The sequence below is a fragment of the Puntigrus tetrazona genome, chromosome 8 (genome assembly GCF_018831695.1).
Source record: "Puntigrus tetrazona isolate hp1 chromosome 8, ASM1883169v1, whole genome shotgun sequence".
NCBI lineage: Eukaryota > Metazoa > Chordata > Actinopteri > Cypriniformes > Cyprinidae > Puntigrus > Puntigrus tetrazona.
Genome location: NC_056706.1, coordinates 11564406 through 11589353, shown reverse-complemented (window position 1 = coordinate 11589353; position 24948 = coordinate 11564406). Strand labels below are relative to the sequence as shown.

Here is a 24948-nt window from a genome sequence, read left to right as displayed (position 1 = left end):
GCCTATAGCGTAGGTGAAGGCAAGGGTCACGACGTGATTTGCTATGCCTTCAGCCTGCTAAACATGGACCAGCTCTTATTCTAATGTACACACTGTGTCAGCGTGCAGATGTAGATGATGGAGATCATGTTAAAAAGAAATTTATGCTCAAAAAAAGATTTGGTCGTTGATGATAATCAGTTTTGATTAGAAATAAATTAGAGAGAAATATATGCTGAAAAAGGTATCAGCAATGCATTAGTTATATTATTAGAAAAAAAAACAATTTGAACTTAAAGTAAGTAGTTTTATGGTCACAATACAGTGTGCTAACAGTAATATATATATATATATATATATATATATATATATATATATATATATATTGTTATATATTGTGACCATAAAATACTGGTTTATATATGTTGTATATATGCTATATATACTATATAGTTGTATGTTGTATATATGCATATGTTATAAGGAAATTTGTTTCTCCAAAAAAATCAGTAGTTCAGTGTACACTTACTATGCCTATACACAGTTTTCACATGACATAATTGTTTATATGAATAATTACTACAGCCTATTATGGTTTCACACATGTTGTGCTTTTTGTATATTAATGTTAAAAATACATTTTTAACAATAATATACATACATAATACCGGAATATAGACACTGCTATGAAAGCGTACATACATTATGTGAATTTTTATACAGTTCCCAACTCAAAAGACAAAAATGTGCATGCAGTGACCTGTTCGTATTACAGCTTGCTCTGCAATTCCCAACCATTGTATAATTCCTAAAGAAAACAATACATCTCTTCTGCTCTTCTGATGCTGTGTGTGCATCTTTTGGGTTCTGGTTCCAACAGGGTTAAAAATAGCTCCCTTCATAGTCACTCATTATTTAAGAGTCTCCTCCTTCTGTCCATTTCCACCCCCATCCCAGAATGTGGAGTTTTCTTGAGAAAGGACACACTAGGATGATAATAGACTGAAAAAGAAAACAGTTTGTAAAGTGAGGTGTTACTTAATTTACATTTTACATACAGCGGCATGGTTGAACCAAACAGGAAATTCAGGAAAAAGAATGTTTATTTTGACCCAGGTTTGAGGACTCTGGCTGTGTGGAGATGCTGTGGAGGAGATATGGGAGATTCTAGTGATGTCTAGGCAATAGTGGGGTGGGTGAGCTTTATTTTGTGCACAGAATATCCTGAGCTCTCTGACTTCCTCCTCCTCCCCCTCTCTTTCTCTCTCACACACATACAGGATGAGAGTTCGGTAAGCAGTGAGGATTTGGACATGGCTGAGCCCGCGTGGGTCTCTACTGAGCGTGCTCCAGCCGCAGAGCCCAGCAGCCCCACCGCCCCATACACAGAGAGGATGCCTACACCCCCACAGCCCAGCATTAAAGAGGAAGAAGGTATGATGTATCTCTCTCTCTCACTCACTCATACTGTGTTTACGTAGCTGTACATTTCATTGAAATAACAGCCACCTTTTATGGATGTTTGTCAGCATTTATCAGTGAAGACTTTGTGCTGGCGAGAGTCTGATAAGTGTCTTGTAAAGCTGATGTTGAAGAGGTGCCTGAAGGCCCATTATAGCCCTTTTCCCAGCACTCCAGCCTCTTTCGCTCTCTTCCATTATGCTCTGGACAGATGCCGGTTAAATGGATGTCTGGGGTATGCGGAGCCATGCCGACACAACCTTATTTTTTCGTTTTGGTCTGTATGTGAAAATCTTCAGTGTGAAGTTCTATAATGTATGCCTTTCTCAATTGTCTGGGCTTCTGTGATAGATAGATAGATAGATAGATAGATAGATAGATAGATAGATAGATAGATAGATAGATAGATAGATAGATAAAGAGACATAGATAGATAGATAGATAGATAGATAGATAGATAGATAGATAAAGAGACATAGATAGATAGATAGATAGATAGATAGATAGATAGATAGATAGATAGATAGATAGATAGATAAAGTTAGATAGATAGATAGATAGATAAAGTTAGATAGATAGATAGATAGATAAAGTTAGATAGATAGATAGATAGATAAAGTTAGATAGATAGATAGATAAAGTTAGATAGATAGATAGATAAAAGTAGATAGGTAGACAGATAAAAAGACATAGATAAAAAGACAGATAGATAGATAGATAAAAAGACATAGATAGATAGATAGATAGACAGATAAAAGACATAGATAGATAGATAGATAGATAGATAGATAGATAGATAGATAGATAGATAAAAAGGTATAGACAGACTGATACAAAGACATAGACAGACAGACTGATAAAAAGACATAGATGGATAGATAGAGGGGGAGAGGAGTGAAAGATAGAATGATTGATAGATAGTCAGATATCTATGTAGAGGGATAAACATAAACAACATAAATATGTGTTGTCTATCTATCTATATATTACAATGAATACAAATCAATAATACAAAATCAATACAATCAATACCAAATATTCTATTCTTATTTTGAATCATATTTGTGTATCTTCTCTAACATCTGCATTTTTATGTAAACTAAATTCAAAAAATTTTAATCTAGATAATATAACAATATTTATAAATAATATAATAATATCTAAAGCAGCATTCATGGCGTAATCTTTGGCCAAGGCACCCGTATTTGCAGATGAGGCTAAACAACTGCAAGGCTTTAGGGTTGTTGACCCTGCCCCCTATTTTAAATTGAACACACTTCCTTCTTTTCACCAGCACTCGCCCGCTCTGTCTTGTCTCTAATTCAGCTGAGTGCAGGGGGCTGGGGTGGCGTTTGAATGGGGCAGGAGAGAAGAATATGAGGACAGGGGGAAGGGGACGTGGAAATGTTTTTTAAAATGGCTGCTGGGACAGTCAAGGGTCTTATTGGGTGGTAGAGAGGGAGGAAGCAGCCTGGGTCGCTTCTTTGTGGGCTAATCCTGTGTAATCTTGCTCTGAGGGGGCTGCAGGGAACGGCTCGGCCACACACACTGACGCGTGTCCGCTTACTCCATCATAAGAAGAGAGAAAGTAACTAAAGAGCTGTGCACATGCTCAGTGCACCTTACCCTTGACAGACAGCTTTAGAGGCCCCTCTGGGAATTATCCTAAAGAGGGATGATAGTATTTTAGGAATGGCGGTCAGAGCTGTGATCATAAAGGTTACCCCTCTACTTGACATTGTAAGCTTGTCTGGTTTTAGCATGTTTGACTTATTGCGGTCTATGAATCGAAGTAGAAATACTGTTTGTGATTGAACTTATAAAACGTTTAAACAATAAAACACAAAAAATTAATGAATATCCTTACAAATTAAAATATACAGCTATTATATAATTTAATTACATTTAAATTTATATATAGTGTCAAATGACTGAAGTAGTGACATTGTTACTTCAACATTAGGCTAACAACAATTAGAAAGTTGAGGTCAGTAATTTTTTATTTTAAATAAATTACATATTTAGCGAGGATATATGATCAAAATATTTTATTTCTGAAGAATTATGTGACACTGATGACACAATTCCTAAAGTATAAACACATTTTGTTGTTGCAATATTTTACAAAAACATTTTGTTTGTTACTGTACTTATAAATGTTTAAAAACCACAGAAATCTCTATCTGAAATAAAGACTAAAATACTGCCAATTTAAACTTCACTACACAGGTCTTTGTCTAATCAGATTCTTTATTAGTTCATCTTCTGTTCTATAATACACTATGAAATCAGATATACACTTTTCACATACTTTTCTTCACCTACTATACAGTAGGAAAGAGTGAAAATTACCTATAAGTGATATGTCCCTTCCGAACTTATTGTTTCAATAGGAAATATCAACAGGTAAAAAAAAATGCATTTGGCCCTTGACATCACTGTTTAGATGCAGCAAACACATCCAGATTGTCTGGGTTTGGTTTAGATACAGCTTTTATTCTTGTCGTTACCATGTGTGTTTTCCCACAGACACACTTTTGTAGGCTACCAGTACTGCCCTTGATTACTCAAATCTGCTTTGTAATTTCAATGTCTGCAGTGTCTAGTGTGGTTGTTATGGGATGTCCTTATGATCCGCTGCCTGTGTTTTGCAAAATAATGAGGCTCTTCCCCCCCCATCCTGTACTTTATATAAATGTAACCATACACTAATGGATCCCTCCCTTGACTCAAGGCAGACTAGTGTGCTGTTTAGAGCCACACAGGCCAAGAGAATGATGATTTAACCTACACTCCATCAGACAGAAGCAGCCCTTTTCGTTGTTGATGTCATTAGTTCCTGACATACTGTATTGTTCATTTGCACCAATCTCTTTTTTTTTCACTAATTTTTTTGCTAATAAATTGCCTAAAATATGACTAAATTAAAATAAGTACATTATTGAAAGTAATTTTAAAGGACAGATAGAAATGGTTCCTTTGAGTAAGTGGATGTTTCTACTTTTTACTGTGTGTGTGTGTGTGAGTGACCTTGGAGCACAAAACCAGTCTTAAGTAGCATGGATATATTTCAGAAAATACTTAACAGTACATTGCATGGGTCAAAATGATAGATTTTTGTTTGATGCCAAAAATTATTAGGGTTTTAAGTAAAGATCATGCAGATATTACTAAATTTCCTACAATATATATTATAACTTAAAGGATTAGTTCACTCAACAAAAAAAAAATTCTGCCATCATTTATTCACCCTCAAGTAGTTCCAAACCTTCTGCCGAACACAAGGGAAGATATTTTGAAGAATGTTTGTAACCAGGCTGTTATTATAGTATTTTGTTCCTACTGTGGAAGTCAATGTCAAAATCATACAGGTTTGGAACTACTTGAGGGTGAGTAAATAATGACAGAATTTTAAGTTTTGGGTGAACATTTAATTTAATTTTTGATTAGTAATACACACACTCTCACACAACCTCAGATTCCAGATGCCAAACATTGTCCCATCCTAACAAACCATACATCAATAAAAAGCTTATTCCTTCAAATTACCCTTATGACTGGTTTTGAGGTCGAGCATCGGATGTATAACTTAATGTACCAGTGCACTAGAAAACTGAACTTATTTGATATGTAACATCTCAGTTTTTTATATACAGTAGATACTCTACAGGGGTTTAGCATGTCACATCTGCCAGATCTAAAAGTGTGGATAAAAAGGGTTCTTTCTTTTTCATCTTTCACCTCTTCCCCTGTAAGCTCTGTTTTCCTGAATACTTCTGTTTTCCTCCTGTCCAGTCAAACCCCACACCCATCTCATCCCCCTCGTCCCAGCCGTCACTCTCTTCAACTCTGCCTCCTTCCACTGCTTTGACAGTTGACCCCAGTGTTCACACAAACACCTTCACACAGCACACTCTCCTTCCTCCATTAGACACACACTGACACACATACAGCTAGACCCCACATCAGCACGAGTGTGATTTTATGAACACGCCCTCAAACATTTCTTTCTCTGTCTGTCTCTCAGATGATTCCTCTTCAGAGAATGGCAGCACAGCGAACGGTCTGCCTGCACTGACTCCGCCTGGCGCTGCTGCCATGGCGACAGGAGGAGTTCCTACATCTGAGGGGGTGGTTCCATACGGAGAGGTGAACGGTAATGGTGCCGCAGCACCGCTGGACTTCAGCACCACTTCATCGTCCTCTTCCTCACAGGAGGGACAGCAGCCAGTCAACCTGAGCGACAGACTGGCGCTCGGATCCTACGCATCTGACCCCAACAGAAAATTCCCTGTCAAAACTGAGTACGGTAACAAGGTATGAGACAAATTTTTTCTCACATGATTTTAAGAGTTTGTATATGTTCAGATGTAGGGTAATAATATTCGTAATGGTGTTCAGATATTGACATACTGTATGTTGTACAGTCCCCTCAGTACAGCTCAGGAAGCTATGACTCTGTGAAGACGGAATTGAGCACGTGCGGGGAGGACATGACCCCGGGCCGCTCTCAGGTCATAGATGATGATGATGATGATCACGATGACCATGACGACAGCGACAAGATAAACGACGCTGAGGGACTGGACCCTGAACGACTTAAAGCTTTTAATGTGAGACTGACTGCCTTAACCACTTTATCGCTCATATTTCATATGTTGGACATTAGATTTTGTATTTTCTAGCTGCTAAGCTTCAGTTACCTACATTGCTCATATTTAAAGGTATAGTAATATTTTGGATAGCGTAAATCAAAGAAGTGTAATCTATGTAAAAAGAATAAGAATTATTTATTTATTTTGAGCTACTCTTATTTCATAGTGGTCTGGATTAGAACTAAAGCTAAAACTTTCAAACATTTTTGTTATTCGAAAAAAATAAAATAAAATACATGTTTGTCAAAAACTCAAACTAAACAAAAGTTTAAAATGCTGCCTTTGCAACTAACCAAAAAATGTATGGGTGGAAATACTAAAATTACTTACTGGAAATAAGAACTGAAAACCTAATTTAAACCTAATTAGTAATATTTGAAAAAGAATATATAGCACTAAAATTATACTGGTCTATTTAATATGATTATTCAAATAATCAAATTAATAGTGACTTTTTAATTTCCACCTTTCTTTTAATTTGTTATAATGGTAATAGAAATGACATTGAGAATTTTTTTTTATATATATAAAAATAAAAGCATTTCAGTGACCTGCTAATCACTAATGATTATTTTCCAGTCAGTGCCAAAGCAGAAGTTTCTCCGGTTACATTTCTCTTCCCCCTTCATGCTTGCTTATCTTAATGACAAACATCAGACAAAATGAAATACAGTTTTCTTTTCCTGTTATATGCTATATTGTTTTCTATTTCCTTTGACTGCTCTAATATTTTGTTTTGTTTTCAGATGTTTGTGCGGTTGTTTGTGGATGAGAACTTAGACCGGATGGTTCCAATCTCAAAGCAGCCCAAAGAGAAAATCCAGGCCATCATCGAGTCCTGCAGCCGTCAGTTCCCAGAGTTCCAAGAACGTGCTCGCAAACGTATCCGAACCTACCTCAAATCCTGCCGCCGCATGAAGAAGGGTGGCTTTGAGGTAGGGAAACATAGGAATTTGCTCATGTACTGACAAACAAACATGCACATCTTCCGTAATTAGCTGTGCTGCGACAACAGACCACAGAAAAACCACAGAAAATACAAAACATTTAACATGAAATTCAAGCTTGAACATTTTTGTGCTACGCACCTTTCGGTGGCAAACTACTGCCCTCTAGTGACTGATACGGCAATAGCCAGTCAATTTTTAACCCTGGTATTTGAGGGCCACAGCACTAAACATTATTATTTACCAAGCCTGATTCAACACATTTGCTCCATGACCTCAACAAAGTGTGCTAAATAGGAGAAACATCCAAAATGTGTACTGGCACAAAAATTACAGTTGGGTGGTGCCCTTATTATATGCACCTTTACAAACTGGATATACATAAGGTCCAAAATGTACTTATTAGCCTTTGTACCTTAGGGTACTGCCCTAGTAACACTAGTCACCTTTTTTTCTGAGAGTGTGTAGAGCTGTCATGATCGAAAACTGCTATTAAAGAAAAGGTTCAAGGTTTAGCCAATCCATATCTTATTTTTTGCACCTTGGTGGAATTAAATGTAGTGAGACAGGCATTTCTAGAAACTAATATGCCAAAGACTTGCAGAAATCAAATGATTTTTTTTTTTTTACTTGAACAGTTTTAACCAGAAGGATGCATGTCTATACTAGAGTATAATAGAGTTTATAAATAATAGTTTTTCCTATAAAATAATATGGCTTAAAAACATTGTAAAGACCATTGTAAGAAACTCATAAGGTGATGACATTTGCCTTTTTCTGCTCTCTCTGATGGTGTCAGACACGGCCCACACCCCCTCACCTCACCTCCGCCATGGCTGAGAACATCCTCGCAGCAGCATGTGAGAGCGAAACACGGAATGCAGCTAAGAGGATGCGCCTTGATATCTATCAGGCCCATGTGAGTGCATCTGTGCATTGATCTGTAAATCTTTAATCAGATTGAATTAATTCCAGAAAATGTTAATTGGTTTTTAGATTACTTAATGAGATATATGTGTCTTTCTTAGCCTTATCGCATCCCTTGTCTTTCCATTTCGTCCATACAGGATGAGTCAGCTGCAGCAGACAAGTCCAACTCCAGAGATCCGGCTGCTCTGGCGCACTCAGGCTTCACACTGGCTGCCTCGGCCTACTCCCAGGACCAACTCTACACCAATGGTGGACTTAATTACAGTTTCCGTGGATACGGGACCATTGGAAACAGCCTTCAAAACAATGGCACATCACAAACCAATGGTGGGTCAAATGCATTTTTTTAAACCTATTCTAGTCTTTTCTATAGGTCTATTATAATGTCTATTTCTTTTTTAGGTCCCACTGATCTCAGTATGAAATCTTTGGCATCCAACAGCACTTCCTCCTCCAGTTCAAACAGTCATGGTCAGGGTGGAGGGGGCGGAGGGGCATCTGCCCAGCTCAGCCCGCCTGAGGTCACGGCTGTTCGGCAACTGATTGCGGGTTACCGCGAGTCTGCGGCCTTCCTGCTCCGCTCTGCCGACGAGCTTGAGAACCTCATACTGCAGCAGAACTGAGAACTGCACACAGGCTGGTGCTGCCCGTCTCTTTCATTAACACACACATAAACGCACACTATGACAGGAAAGATACATGTAGCTATGTGCACTTACATACATATACACACAAAGCCCATAGGCAAAGTTTGACACCACAGGGGGAGCAAAGTGGGGGGATCAAAAGAAGCTGTATCTAAAGGCGCACATACAGGGTACAAAATTGAGAACATTTACCAGCCATAATGATCTCAGGTTCACCGGCCATGAACCTATATTTGCATAATTTTTAAACATAACATTTATTTAAATGTAAATTATTTATTATTATTATTATTGCATATTTACTAAAAATCAAAGCACAGCAATGTTTCTTATATGAACTGCTACCTCTCATTAAAACTTTAAAGTAATTATAAGGTTCTGAGATAAAAACCTTGAGGTCTTTCTTGCAGTGTAACCATTTATTGGATTGGCAACATAATTGGCAACATAATACTTGGGTTTCATTTTAATGTTATTGCACTGTAGTAAACTGTCAAAATATAAAAATCGTGTATTATGTTATTCTCAGTTAGGCACTTAGCAAGTATTATTTTTTGGCTGATACTAAAGTGCTTTACACAGGCCTGTTAATACACATCAAGAAAATAAATGTACTCAAACAGAAACTGCAGTCCCTAGAATCAATGTTTAAGGCACTTGAAGTATCTTGTTGATTCTTGTGCACAGCAAAAATAATTTGTTGACACCAAACAAGAAAAAGCTCATTTTGACCACAAAAATGATACGTTAGTGATACGTTCATATATTTACTGATATAATTTATTATATTATAATTTATATAACTTATAGCTTTTATTTTTAAGCTTTACAAAAGCAAAGTTAAAACAGCTCCAGACTCGAATCCCCCAGTACCCCAAACTCTGCCTATGCTCGTTCTATAAACCTACCTATCAAACATTGCTCATGACAGCTTTATGTCCATGATAGTGTCTTTATCCAATTTCCTTACCCTAGAGTTCAGCGAGGCTTAATCCTTTTCCGAGGGCTGAGATGACTTGTTAAACGTTGTTTTAATGATGAGATGATCAGAACACAAAGTAAGGGGTGTCTGTACTCACAGCAGCATTACAAGCGTCTTGCACAGAGCACAATCACACAGTGAGAGCTATCAGTCCACCACAGAGAGTCCAGACTTTTGAGACACACACAAAAAAAAAATCTGTAATTTTAAGAGTGATGCCCAAAACACACAAAATGATGTCATCTTCTGCCTTTTTTACGCTATGGCACAAAATATTATATGTTATCCTATATGATTCCTATATGTCAACGGCATATTGTTTTATAGAATTTGAAAAAGTTGTTCTCTTACCATAGACATATCCATGCAGCAGCTTTGCTCCAGATTTAGCCATTTTAGATATAGAACAGATCTAAGAGAAAAGGGTTTTTGTAAGATCTCTCTTCTTCTGTTCAATGCTGATGAGGTTTGGGAAGAAGGTGCAATGTAGATGATAATCGTTATAGTGCATCAGTGTCTGAAAATCTATCGTTTTCAATCATAAACACATTACCAGATGTCTTTTGTACACATATATATATATATATATATATATATATATATTTCTTATCTCTGAATGAAGAATATATATATATATATATATATATATATATATATATATATATATATTCCTCATTCAGAGATAAGAAATTTCATGCACACGTAAAAGTCTACTAAAAGGAACCGTGATTAGTGAGTGCAAAAAAGAAAATTCTGAAATTCTATTGGCTGGGAACGTTGGACATTATGCAAATGAGGCTGTGCTGAGTGGAATGCTTTGAACCCTTTCCTACACGCTCAACTGCCTTGGCAAACCTCCATCCTCAGCATATCCATGCACTCTAGGAAAACATCGACATGGACCTCCCAGACAGGAGGGTCTTAGAAGGACTTCTTGGAAAAAAAAGAAAAGTAAAAAAAAAAAAGAACAAGGACTGCATTTCCCATGCTGCATTGCGTCGCAAACACATTCTGTTAAGTTGTGAATGCTGCTCTTTTTTTCTAACCTCATGACTGAGACACTTTCATCTTCACGGGGACCAATCAAAACAGAGGGAATTAACATCCTATTGGCACATATACTGTATATGCATAGTGAGTTTGAGAGAAAGGACCTAATATTAGCAGAAGGGAAACAACGGTGACATCCTTACCTTTCAATTAGCAACACCCACCCAAGAGCTTAAGAGGCATTGATTGGTGGACTAAGGTAGCATCATCCACAGGAACCGAGTGTAGAACATTGACGATGCATTGCCCCTCAAACACCAGCCTCACTCTTCCTCCTGCCTGCATTTTCTCATGTTCACAAATGCCATCATTAAAAAAAAAAAACTGTATTAAAAAAAAAGCAAAAGACAATCCTGAACAATTGTGACTTGATCCCTCGGAAAACGGCATAGCGTTTGAGATCTCACTCTGACTCTCTAGCCTTTAGTGGAGTGGTGACAATACAGGGCCTTCAAGTCTTGTAGCCATAGCTTGAACCGTGTCCTCACTCTACAACATGATTATGCGGAACAGAGCATTTTCCTCTGTTTAGCTGCAAACATTCTTTTTTTTTGTCTGGATTTATTTATTTCTGTCTTGCCATTCCAGATGTGCTTTATTTGGTATTGTGTTACTTTTTTATTTAGTAAATGAAATATCTTTTTTGTTTACTTTTTTTCTGTAAAAACTCCAGATGTAGGACACTGGCCGTCTAAAGGGAATCAATGTTGCGAGTCTCAACATTCCAAATGTAAAACATGCATCTCAGATTGGTCTCCAAATGACTGAATATGACATCCAAATGACACAACTTCTAAAGAGAAAAAAAACTCTTAAGTTGTCTTCAACAGCTTAGTTTTGATACGTGGCTCAAAGCCTGCTTATTACCTCTTACTTGTTACTCATTGAAACAGATTCACCGATGAACAGATAAAATGATATGTGCAGGATCATTAGTTAATTTATATTCAGATGTTACACTTTATAAATTATTAAATTGGTTAACATAGTAGCACTTTACAATCCACGAAGGAAAAACGTTTATGGGATGGAGCCTTAAAACCACCTAAATGATCCTAAATTATGAAATGCAGCTGGTCATTCTCAAGCCATAATGTTCTGTCTTTATTCGCTCTGCATTGTAATTATTTGTTCCCTTACACCATGCAGGAGAATGTGAACTCGTCAAGCACTGGGCTTTAGGTTGAGAAAAGACAAATGTATTTGGGCTAATTCTAATTATATGGTGATTGCAAGAAAGCAAGCTTTTGAATTTACTTACACCAAAAATATGTTGGTGTATTGAGAATTCAAAAGTTGTACCAGGCCATTGATCTTTGTTTGCTCTGACTTTTTTGTTTCTTGTTTTGTACCTTATTGTTTTCAAATGACATTAGAAGCGTAAGATTTTTAGGAAGCTGTCTGGACATCTGAGGATGGTGAACACGCGTGAAAAGAAAAGGATAGGCAAGAAAAGATTTTTTTTTTTTTTTTTTTTTTTTTTAAACCGTGCAGCTAAACTCTGCAATCAAATGTGGTAACAACCATTGCCTGTGGTATATTTAATTTTGTGGTGCTTTGTAATATTATTATGATTATGGTATTTTATTTGTTTTTACTCCTGTACTTACTAGAAACTGTAGGCCGAAGCTCAGTTTCTCTTTGTATACCAATGTGAAGCTTTGTATGATTTCTTTCTGGTTTTTTGACTCAGTGGAAGTGTGTGATGTTTACATGTACAGAATTTAAGATTTTTTTTTTTCTTTGTCGTTGCTTTAATTTTTGTTGTTGTTGGTTTTGTTTGTCCTAGTAAAGCCCCGCCTATCGTTCTCTCGTGACCCCACAATGTGCTTTTTACTTTAAATCAAATCTGAATGGAGACGAACATGGACATGCTGAACTTAAACCACAGTAAAGGCCTTTGCACGCTTTTGTGCATCAATCTGTGTATATTTATTTTCTCAAGTTGTTGCTTTAATCCATGCAAATGTTTTTTAAAGACAGTTATGAACATTGTGTAAATTGTTAGTTATTAGTTATGCTTGTTTTTTTTTTCCTTTGTCAAACTTTAGGTTCACATCTAGTGCAAAGCGTTGTTTGTGTAAGGGCCTTTAGACGTGGTTGTCACTACTGATGGTAGATGCCGAGGACGAGAGAGAGGAGGGACTTATCATCAGCTCAAAGGGCACCACTAATTCTTCTCCACAAATGTGGAAGTAAAATGCCCCCTTACAGTAGTCCCTTAGTTATTTATGCTTGTTCTAGAGAAAAAGCAAAAGACAAAACTCTTGATGTCATGTCATTTTTTTATATTATTGGGAATATAGATAGGGGCATTGTGTTTGGGATGGGGCAGATCCACCCAACTCATAAACCAACTGACCTGTGCTCTTTGACCTCAGTCAGAAGCCTCTCAGTGAGTCAGAAAGCCATTCCCCTTACACTGTTCTTATTGTACGGGACACATGCAAACCTCAGGAACCCTTTGGATCTGTGTTTTTTTTTTTTTTTTTTTTTTTTAACCAGGTCTGTACGTCTTGGCTGACGAGTCCTCCCTCTCTCCAATATCAACCCAATTATATTGGATTTGCTATGTATGTGTTTTGTTTTTTGTTTTTTTTTAAATATATTTATTGTGATTTTAAAGTGAATCCAGTACATGTGGCTGAATATTTGAATTCTTTAGAAAAGTGTTGATAAACATAAATATATATATAAATATATGTGAAGCGCCTAAAAGATGGAGAATATGGCAGGTGAAATTCATTTCTGTTTGTTTAATGTAAAAACAAAAAAAAGAAGAAAAAAATGAAAAAGCACAGGTGGGTGAATTTCCTGCCTTTTACATATCACTTTGCCGAGAGACTCATTCTAAGACATTTTAAAGTTTTCGGTGTGGTGTCATCGCTGTGGTCAGAGAAAGCACCTGCAACCCGAGTTGCTCTTTCCTCCAGAGCTGTCTGAATAAAATCTGTGAACTGAAGTCACATTGGAGTCTGCCTTTCTTTCAGTGGCCATGATCTTGTCTCGTGTCAGTGGAATGAAGAGCAAGTGTTTTTGTAGCTTAATCTGTTGTTTTCCCTGAGCAGTATGCAATGTCAAAATTGAAGCACTGTTTGGAGTTCCTCAGCTCACATCGCCACAGTGGTGTTATCATTTTGAGAAACTCTTTTATTGGAGCCTAAAACTTTTTCCTTATGATGGTGTTAATGCAAGAACCGTAGGCAGTCTTTAAAGTTCTTGCAGGAAAGTTCTTTCACGGTTTTGAAAACTGCCCTTTGTGAAAAGAGCCTAGAAATTCTCCAGAGGGCTCTGGCAGTGTCTCAAATCTGTGGAACCCCATATGGCAGCTGAAGAATCTCATTATTCTTTTATTTTGCAAAAGTGTTAAAAACTGCAGCTTTTATTATGATGCAATAAAAAGAGGCTTCATACAAGTAAACTGCATGCAAGTGTACAAAATTGATTATAAAATGTTAAAGGTATTATCTCAGATGCTAATTGGAACAGTATGCCAATTTATTTAAATACATTTAAATCTACAAATATCTGTTTAATCTTGCTCACGTTTTAATCTGGATCAGAACTTCGAGGAGTTCGTTGAGTTTCGTACCCGTTTAAATTGTGGTCACGTCTCAAATCTGATTGTGCTACATGACATACCTAAACAGCATTCTTGGGTATAGGTGCTGTCAGAAATGCTGTCCAGGTCGACGGCGGTTGAGACGCAACCTGCGTGTGCTCCTCCCAGCTCTTTCACTCGAGTTTAGTCGTTTGCCGGTGGAGGACTCCCATTAGTCCGGAACCTGCGAGAGCCATCGATTCAAATTCAAATGAAATGTCCAAGGACGGGCGCCGCTCGTGTTCCGCTTTGAGGGCGCTTTGCGAGAGGCTCTTCAGGTCGTCTAAGACCGAAGTTCCAAAACCGGCGAATACCAGCAAACTTCAGACACAAAATGCCCCGAACCCGCCCTCTTCTGAGGCCTCCGGTGAAATCTACACGGCGCTGTGGTCCTTCAGGGCTCGCGCGGACGAGGAGCTGTCCTTTCAGGAGGGAGAGCAGTTCCGAATCTGCGAGCGTCAGGGTGACTGGTGGACGGCCGTTAAACTGGACACAAACGGAAGGGTGACCGACAAGGGCGTCGTTCCTCAAAACTACCTTGCGAGAAGGAAGACGGTGAAAGAGCAACCGTAAGTAAGCTACTTTTTTTTTTTTTTTTAAACAGACCATGTACTCTCCCAGCAAAAAAGACATTCTGGGTTGTCTTTAAAATAACATCCGATGAATAATTAATTATAAATAAAAATAAACACATTTTCTCCGTACTGGCCTAACGACAAAATTATGAACACCTTTATGACTAAAAACAATGTCAGTAGCCAACTGAGCTCAAATACTTTTTGTCCCTTACTTTTTATTTATATGCATTCATCCAAGTTTAAGCAAATTCTTGTCCCAACTCTTTTGAGATGTTTGCAACATCTGAACAACTGTGCTCTTCTTTAGTTGGTATTTTGGGACGCTGAACCGCTTTGAGACCCAGAATTTGCTCTTGGCGCCGGGGAATGGAGTTGGCGCTTTCTTGTTGAGACACAGTGAAAGAGATCACATAGGGTGTGTATTATCAGGTATGTAATTGTTGTGTCTATTTAAACTCAAACTGCATTTTACAATCAGTACTGCCCATGCTATTGGTCTTATACCAGTAACACAGCATACCCAAAATCATTGTTAGCTATACTGTAGCAGATTAATCTCTGAGGCGTTTGCTTTATGTGGCACTGGAAATGCAGTCGATCAGGCCATAATTAGACCTGCTTCCATATGTTCTGCTCTCCTGTTGATTCACTGTTTTCCAGCTCTGTTCCTGTAGGCACATCAAATTATTTAAGTGTGCCTTAAGGAACAGAGTTTGGGAAACAATGCTAAATGCAGTTCATCGGAAACTCTCTTAACAGTGCTTTCTCTTTGTGTGGCAGTGTTAATCAATAACAAGGAAGTGAAACACATTAAAGTCCACCAGAATCAGAATGTAAGTTTCTATTTGGATCAGAGTCAGATATTTCAGAGCCTGGAGAACCTGGTGGAGCACTACAAGAGGAACATCCTGAGCTGTGGTATCTGTCTTACACGGCCATGTGCACGGGTGAGTTTACATTGTTTACATATAATCATGACATTTCAAACACATTTTGTTTTTCTTTTGTGAAAAACACAATGTGAATTTTTAAAGAATATACTGGCCACTCTTGAACAAAAGTTATAGCAGGATTCTATCAAGCTTTAAAATGACAAAATAAAAATTTGAAAAGTGAGCCACATGATCTCCATAATATATTTCAAGTCTTCCAAAGTCATAAAATAATTTATCCCATACATCAAGCGTGGGGAATGTTGATCCTGGAGAGTTTAGCTCCAACCCTGAAAAACCCTGAGGAAAAAAAACCCTGCATCCTGATTATCTGGTTTAGGTGTGTTTGATTTGGGTTGGAGCAAACCTTTCCAGGGACACCGACCTTCTGTGATCAACATTCCCCATCCTTGCCATACATACTTGACATTCTTGACCATCCAGTATTTGGCGAGTTCATAAAAGCTGTTTTGTTTAGTTCATGAACAAATCCCCCTTTTCATTCTAATCAATGAATTATTTGATTCACAAAACTGGTTTCAATTATTCCTTCACACTTTGATGCTTTTGCATTCATTTTTAAGCTTGGAAGCTTCTGTTTCCAGATTTGATTTGACATGAGGGTGTGTGTAAAATTAGTTTTGAGTGAACTACATGGGTAAACTATAAAAACAATCTCGGCCAATTAGCATACTAATCTAATGCAAACTGTCTTTTGAAATAGAAGAGCTTTTAGTTTAAGTTAATTTAAGATCAACTAGTCATGTTGAATTTCCTCACAGGCCGCATATTTCAGACAAGGACAAATGAATATGAACATCCATTATTATGGGGGTTAATCTAATTTGTGTAGACTACTGTGGGGAAAAACAAGACTTAATTATCAACTGATGTTTTTCTAGATTCATACAACTAAAGACCATTCAAAAGTTGTATGAATCTATTCTAAAAAAAGGTTGGAGACTGTTTAAAGGCCTACATGGTCGAATTATTGACATACATAGAGAGACAATCATGTACAGTGTGTATATATAACGAACTGCATTTGTCTGTATTACTGCATACTTAGTTTCTCTGTGTTTTTCTTAAACTAACAGCCAGAACCAAAACCACAGGATCTTTCCCACCAAACAGTAGATGACTGGGAGTTACCAAAAGAGGAATTCACTCTGGAAGAGGAGCTCGGTAAAGGATACTTTGCTGATGTTTACCGTGGAAAATGGAAAGGCATGGTCAATGTAGCCGTCAAGATCCTCAAAAGCAATGGTAGGGTTGGTTCATGTAAATAGGAAAGAAACATCTGAAGGCTAAATTAAGGAAAGAGTCTGATGGATATGACTGAATGGGCTACTTCCTCTTTGCCTTTGTAAATGTGAGAAATGTTGTGTTTCTTGTTCTGTGACTGTGAGAGCTGGAGGAATGAGAACACAGTCTTCTGCCCTCATAACCTATATCCAAAAGAGCATGTAGCTCACTGAGAAGTCTTGGAGAGTGTATCTAAAGCTCTGTTAAGGCGTTATTGTCTGTCAACCTATTAGAAAAAAATTAGAGAAAAAATTCCATATTTTGCCAGACATATTAATACTGCAACACACTGTTGTTCTGATGTTTATCTTTCTCCAGAGTCTCTCAATCACAGGGAGTTCCTGATGGAGACTCAAATACTGAAAAAGCTGAGACACAGACATCTTATCACACTCTTTGCCATCTGCACAAGCTCCACCCCCTTCTACATCATCACTGAGCTTATGGAAAAAGGCAACCTGCTCAGTTTCCTCCGAGGTCATAATCTCTTTCTTATCTGACATCAACCCAGGAAATATAAATATTTTTGGCATAGCTTTAAATGTTTAATATGTCAATAAGGGTAATTATATGTGACCATCATTTTTAGCTGTTATGAAAACAAACACAGTTTGGGTTTTATGCACTGAACGAAAAAGTAAAATAGGCCTGGTCACATCAAAACTCTAATGATAACCATAATTTATAACTATACAGTTTTGTGACCTGCTCTGTAAAGTTGTCTTGATTATGATCGGCTGTTAATGTTTTTTACTTATCATATTCATCAGCTGAAAAAAACTTTTTTTTTTTTTTAAAAAAACTATATTTTTTAAATAGTTGTTATTGTTATAGCTGTTAGGTGTACTCTATTCTTATATAATTAAAAATCATCTCTGGTGTGAACAGCCTGAACAGTGTTTGTTTGCTAATGATATCATTGTTTCTACTCCAAACAGTGCTTGACATACAATCATTTAAATATCATATATCACAAAAACTTGTTTTTGTGATAGGAGCCTAAAAAATGGCAAAGTTCGGAATTATGAGATTTATTCAAACATACATTAAATAAGAAATTAAAAAGGTAAAAAAAAAATACTTTTAAATTATATTAGTACACATTAGCAATATGCTTTTCAACGTTTCCTGAGGTAAATGTAGCATTATGTGACATGTTTACAGGCTGTATTATAGGTATATTTTGGTGATTAAAAAACAATTACTTGAACAAATGCATGAGAGATTTTTTATTTAGTTTTACTGTATATATTTACTATCTTACCATCCTTTTTTTGTATAAAGAAAAAGACGATTGCTCTCTGCATTGCCATTTGAACTAGCAGCTACAGTGATGATAATCTGTCGTGCAGCATTTATTATCAGAATTTAATGATCGGTAATAATGATCTTATTAAAAAATACCGACCAGTCCAAATTCAAGTTTATTTATTATTTTTTTACAATCACATTTTTTCATAAACTACTGCAACTCACATATACACTAATTTAAAATAAGTCTTGTTTTTCTGTACAACAACTAAAGTCTTAAAGCAGACAGACATGATTCCTTCAGTTTTCGTGCTACAGGCGAGGAGGGGCAGAACCTGGAGCCGCAGGAACTGATAGAAATGGCGAGTCAGGTGGCTGATGGGATGGCGTACCTTGAGGAGCAGAACAGCATCCACAGAGACCTGGCAGCCCGGAATGTTCTAGTGGGACCCAATTACATCTGTAAAGTGGCCGACTTTGGCCTAGCTCGCATCGTCAAGGCAAGTCAATCGAAGACATGTGTGAAATATTCACTCTTGAAAATTAGCTTAAAATAAATTACGTGGGGCATTTGTTACACAGGACCCATTTTACTCATCTGATGATAAAACAATACCATATAAGTGGTGTGCTCCTGAAGCCATCAGCCATGGAAGGTTCTCCAACAAATCTGATGTTTGGTCGTTTGGGGTCCTGCTATATGAAATGTTCAGTTATGGCGGAGTCCCGTATCCAGGTATGTGCACTATTTATGTATCTTCTTTCTCTCATTTGAGAAAGGTTAAATGACATCTTTTTGTGTGTATATTCTTACAGCTTTCTCAAATCAAGAAGTGTACAGTATGATCACATCGGGCTACCGAATGCCTTCGCCCTCTAAGTGCCCGTCGCACATCTATGAGATAATGCTGATGTGTTGGAAAGACTCAGCTCACGAAAGGCCAGATTTTAATGAACTGAGGGCTCTCCTGGAGAGCTCCTGTAGTCGATACATGGATTGGACATCTGAGAGCTGCAGTAACACATCAGATCCAGCAGAAGGCATCAGTTAACAGTGCCATGCAAAGACAGACAAGTGGGAATGTCCCAACAACAGCTGTTTATGCATCTAAACGCCTTTCCACTCATTTTTTTACAGTATTTATGCACTTTTACTTTTTTGTGTGCTTAGTTTCTAATTTCATGTGTGAATTATTTACATTAAATGTAGTAAAGCCCTTCTCAAATTGTACTTGGATAATACTGAAGATTATTTTATCCACCTTTATCCCATCCTGATTTGGAGACGTATACGTTTCCGAATGGATCATATGGACTTAAATAAATAAAACCAGTTTTATGTTCTGCTAAATAACTTCCCTTCACCAGATCTGCACCCTGAAATTTAAAGTAACGGTATATAATAAATACATTTTTGCATCAGAAATGCAAATATATGATAATAAAAACTAATTTCAATAAATCCTTTTTTTTCACTAGGGACTAAAATTAGTGTTTTGGAGTTTTTTTTTAGTTCAATGAAAGGATTTCTCATAACCCATTTCAATCTCTCTAATGCAAACAAGCTCTTGAACGTGAGAGAGAGAGAGAGAGAGTACACAAAATCCAGAACAGAACATGTTTGGCAGGTCCTGTGGATGTAGGTCATTTCAATCTTTAAAAACTTTCCACTGCAGTTTTCAGTTGGCACAGTGCAGTTTGTTAACAACTAGAAGCTAACTGATCCTCCAAATGCTTTTAAACCACTGAAATATTCTACTCATTACACCAGACAGAATGTGCATTTCATAAAAAAGTGATAATTTGACTGTGACATTCATGGGTTAAATATGACTATTGACTATTTATACCGTGGGCTCAAACCCTCACGCACATACTATACATGCAGCACACCCTGCTGATTGTTGCTACTGTGGAAGCATTCAAACTCAGTAACACGAGTGTTGCCACAACGTGTTCATGTTGTGGGTGCGTGTTGAGCAGAAATAGAATCAAGAACACTCCGGACTTGCCTGGCCAGATTGTTCGGAAAGCTTACAGGATGTTCAGGAAGATGACATCTGTGTAATGATTGACATCTCTGGAGAATTTTTAACACCTCTGGTGCTCTGCAATCAGACACCCAATCATTCAGACTCCAGCAGCGGGGCTACAAATCAGAAAAAAGGAGTTAAAGACTGTTATAGCCAGACCTGGTATACTTGCACGTTGTCTCTTTTCTTTTAAATAATTCATCTGCTTTTCAGTTTTCATCTCAGATTTGAGTTTGTTAAAAATACCATCGTAGCCCTGTTTCACAAAGCAGTATCGCAAGGGTTTGGTTACCTGTCACTGCTTGTAGAACTTGCATAAAGTCCAAGGGACATATTTCTTCAAATAATTGGTGTGGAATGTGCTATTTATTTTACTTTGTATTATCTGTATTACAAAATACTGTTTCTAAAATTATTAAGTAGGTTTATAGTACATTTTACCACGTTTCTAAATAGAAACTCTTTTTAAATCATTGATCATTGTTAGCTAACTATGCTTGTTTGCGTTACTTCAATTGAGTTCAATTGGTAGCGACCGATCAGATCAGACCTAAGATAATTAGCATAGTCTAGGTAGGTCATCTTTTTGTTTTAGCAAAGCATATGCTTGAAAATCAGAAAATTGTACATTTTAATAAAAATATATAATAAAAATAAGCGGTTTCTTAAACTGGTAACAGCTTAACATTATTTACATTTTTCCTACCTTTTTGTGCTATTATATTACAATATCAATATGCCTCAGTTAGCCAGATATAGATCAAGAGTTATTGTTTTACATATGCTTTTGTCATAAATATTAAACAGCAGACAGCATGTAACTTGTAATAAAATAAAAATGTTAATATTTATGTTCTGTGAATGCATTGTCTGCTGGTTTATTTGGCTACTTTCCAGTACACCACGTGAAAAGTACTAATGTACTAGAAATCATTCTTTAGTACTTAAGATAATTTTTAGATCATCTAAGTGTACTCAACTGTGCTATTTTGAAACACCATGAATATGAACTAAAATGCACTTCTTTTTTTACATGTTTTGCTTTTAAAAATGTAAAAAGTAACTACTTGTAGCACACTTGGAACCATCTTTCATACAATAGTACAAGCAAGTGTGCTACAAGTGGTAACTAAATACATTTTTATAAACAAAGATAGTATGTTAAAAGTGCATTTTAGTTCATACTCAGTGTAACCCAGAGTACCAAAGACAATAAGATGATATTTTATTTAGTTATTTATTTATTTTATCTATTCTTTTTTTATCATTTTAGATTTAAATATGACGGAAAAATGATTCGAATTTGCTCAGTTAAGAAATCAAAATTGCATATATTTAAATATGTACATGAGAAAAGCGGAACGTAGCCCCGCCCACAGCAGATTGCGTCAATCGAGGTAGTTCGGGAGAAGGAAGGAATGTTTTCACGTAATGAGGCTGTTTCTGAACTTTGACGATCATTGAGCATCAGAGTGGTAGGACTACTTCATGCACTTTCCTTGAACACTATTGCGGAAGACAAGATCGGTTTTCCTTTCAAAGAAAACTACAACCCAATTGTATTGTTGTTATTTTATTTGTTTTGTTTCATACAGTCAAATACAAATAAGGAAACCCCTTATATTTTGATAGCATCAACTTGCATCTGTGATTATTTCCCTTGTCTCGCTGCAACGCTGGCTCATGAGCGAACAAAGTCTTCTGTTTTTGTCCAAGATCTTGAACTACTGAATAGCTTTAAACTCCAATGCTTGTATAGCACCAGGGAGCCTGTGACAAGTTGGCGAGCCAGCCAGGAGCATGTTTTTGCAGCGAGAGATACCGTTAAAGAAACAGAAAAGGGAAATAAGAAAAAAAACAAGTTTTGAAATTTTCAACCGTTACAATGGAAATTGTGAAGCGAGAGAATGTTAACGTGGCAAATGCACTCATTATTGAAGCCCTCACGTCAACTGAATTAGACAATGAGTTAGAGTCGTATTTGATGACCCAAATTCAGAGTTTCACAAAAATGCCATTGTAGATTATAATCACAATTCAGCAATGCAAAGCTTGTCCCCCTTTTTGCCATTAACTTTGGGGAGTCTCTCTGATCCAGATGATATTCAAAGTGTGTGTTTTAGCTACTGTTTACACCCAGACTGCTAGCTGCACTGGCACTGAGAAGTACCTTGAGGAATTGAAGGCCATTGCTGTAGAGAGTGGTAGGCCTTTCCAAAGTGTGCTTCAAGAGGAATTGGCTTAAAGCTTAAAGAAAGCCATTCCTTAAATCATGCCCCAATAGAATCTCGACATGCAAGCTGCGATTGGTTTTGACAGTGACTCCCAAAATGCATGGGCCATCAGCCATCAGCCATGAGTAGCTCCCAGACCCCCAATCTGACTAATTTCAAGAACTTGCTAGGATACAACGTCAGATTGCAGAGCTGTAAACTCAAAGTACCATTCAGAAGATGCATATACCTTCTCCCATGCTAAGACTGCACGAGACAGAGACAGACAGGAGTCCCAGGAAGACCTCGACCCACGAATCTGGGGTGATTTAAAGAAGTGATAAGTCAAAAGACAAACTTAGAATTTAGCCATGTGGTTCTATGTTTAGAGGTTCTTGGGACTGGGTCAGTCTTATTAGTACTAGTATGCCCAATCATTCAGGGGATATTTAAAGCACAGCCTCTCAAGCATTTGCATGGTGATATTTATCCACGTGACGTGCGCCCATTCATGGAACAAGGTCAGTAAGCAAACATGTCAGCAGATGAATAAAATAAAAGAATGGACAAAAGTCGTAGTATGATCAGAATGAATACCGTATATAAACAAAACAGGAAAAATGTCAAAGAAAGAAAAGGGTTGAAATAATAAACAGAAAGATATATGCTAATCATGCTAACTGGAAACTGTTTAACTGTTTCTATACGCTCTGGGAATACCGTATCAAACAAAACAGCTTGAAACGCTTCCAAGAACGAGTCTGTACACAAACCTGTCAGTGTGAGCATGTGTTCACCTTTGTACAGAGTAACCTTGACGCGAGGGTGAGGTGAGAGTGGAGCCGTGCTCGAGAAGCTCGGCTGACTGAGACTGTGTCCTGTTTTTAGCTTGTGTCTCTGTTTAGAAACAACTGGGGATCAGTGAGCAAAGTCTACGGTCCCAAAATATTCTTCTAGTCAAAAGGCAATATTAGGAACTTTTAATTCACTCACATAAGAAAGCGAAAGTCAGTAAAGTTACTGTGTGTGGGATGTCACATGGTATCTTAATCCTTTTCTTTTCACTCTAAATCTCACCTTTTCCCGTGGTTTTCAAATAAGTCTGCTTCTGTATCATACCGTGACCCGTTGTGTAAAGATATAATTGACATCATCTCAGTTGCACAATGTGTGGACATTTTATGTATGCTTTTTCTTTATGTATGTATTTTTGTCTTTTTCCTTTTAAATACTACATTATAACATTTCAAGTGTTCATTTATCTCTGTGCTTTCGGAAATGAACATATGCACCTATCTATCTACTGTGTTTCCAATTGGGCTTGCATTTCTGAGTATACATACTAGGCCTATGTGCAAATGTTGCAAGGTCCCTCATGTACTACCAGACTACATATATATATATATATATATATATATATATATATATATATATATATATTCCTTAGGTTAATTGAAAACATGGAAAAGATGGAAAATAATAAGTTACTGTCAGTCCATAATGCAAATATAACCCCAGTGGATAAATCATTGTCTTCTAATGTAAAATTCTATATAAGTGAAATCATATTAAAAATATATATATCAATAGGTCATATTTTAAATGATAAACTGTTGCTCTGTTTGTCAGCTGTCATATGTGGATATCTGACATGCAGGCCTGCCCAACCTAACATTATCAAATTCTGTCTTCAAAATTAGGATTCAACATACACCTGATACAGCAATCTGCTACAGATAATTTTCTACTTTAGGTAGCACAAACTGACCTTCAAAATTGGTTTAGAGATTTGTTTAAATTGGACTTGATATAGGTCACGGTTTCTAAAACAATGTTATTTTTGGCCAATAATCTGCTTTTAAATATATGCCACATTTCTATGATTAGCAACAGATATGGGGGGAATTAGTATTAGAAGTGTGCAAAAATATCTTTTAACTTTCAATTATTTGCCACTAACACAGTTCTGCAGATAAGCATGTTGCAGTTAGTATCTAAAAAACTTTTCTGCCACATGGAAAAAAAACAACAGCTTCAGTTTCTTGCTGCCACATGTAGAATAGATGCATCCAATGACAGCAGGTGTAGTGTTATATAAAGCGTATTAGTGTGTCCTGTCTTAGCACATGTGTTTTAATCTCACCAAAGCCTGCTTAATTCTAAACATCTTGCACACGGGCTGTTGTTCAGCAGCTCATTCTCTGTAAAACAGCGGAGTCACTGAATAGAGACTGTTTAGGGCTAATCCCCGTATGAGAGTACATTGATAGCCTAATTGATTTACCATAATATAATCCATGCTAATGGAACTCAATATGATCATTTAAAAAAAAAAATGTGTAAGAACAGCAGGAAGGAGGAATAGAAACTATCACACCATACCA

At 37.0% G+C, this 24948-nt stretch overlaps 2 protein-coding genes across 3 annotated transcripts in view; both read left to right on the top strand.

Annotated features, from left to right (window-relative positions):
• The window catches only part of nol4la (nucleolar protein 4-like a), a 36110-nt gene extending 25918 nt beyond the window's left edge, over positions 1-10192 (top strand). Inside the window, exons 5-11 of the mRNA XM_043246446.1 lie at positions 1260-1413; positions 5468-5757; positions 5868-6053; positions 6842-7030; positions 7842-7961; positions 8110-8299; positions 8375-10192. Coding sequence (XP_043102381.1) covers positions 1260-1413; positions 5468-5757; positions 5868-6053; positions 6842-7030; positions 7842-7961; positions 8110-8299; positions 8375-8595 — 1350 coding nt within the window. The 3' untranslated portion in view covers positions 8596-10192. The remainder of the gene's footprint in view (positions 1-1259; positions 1414-5467; positions 5758-5867; positions 6054-6841; positions 7031-7841; positions 7962-8109; positions 8300-8374) is intronic.
• A 3948-nt stretch (positions 10193-14140) lies between these two features.
• On the top strand, positions 14141-19806 carry ptk6a (PTK6 protein tyrosine kinase 6a). Of its 2 annotated transcripts, none has more exons than XM_043246480.1 (8): positions 14141-14821; positions 15138-15259; positions 15611-15777; positions 16860-16947; positions 17386-17544; positions 18637-18818; positions 18901-19054; positions 19135-19806. In XM_043246480.1, the coding sequence occupies exons 1-8, from the start codon at positions 14469-14471 to the stop codon at positions 19368-19370; spliced, it is 1461 nt and encodes a 486-aa protein (XP_043102415.1). In that variant the 5' UTR covers positions 14141-14468; the 3' UTR covers positions 19371-19806. The 2 variants fall into 2 exon arrangements, with proteins under 2 accessions (XP_043102415.1, XP_043102414.1); XM_043246479.1 differs by having other exon boundaries at positions 14159-14821; positions 16860-17028.
• The last annotated feature ends 5142 nt before the right edge of the window (positions 19807-24948 follow it).

Bases quoted from the DNA above. Each gene is read 5' to 3' on its own strand.
- ptk6a (XM_043246479.1), top strand. From the start codon at position 14,469: ATGTCCAAGGACGGGCGCCGCTCGTGTTCCGCTTTGAGGGCGCTTTGC. The intron at 17,029-17,385 runs GTAGGGTTGGTT...ATCTTTCTCCAG, and splicing joins CAAGATCCTCAAAAGCAATG to AGTCTCTCAATCACAGGGAG. The intron at 18,819-18,900 runs GCAAGTCAATCG...TTTGTTACACAG, and splicing joins GCCTAGCTCGCATCGTCAAG to GACCCATTTTACTCATCTGA.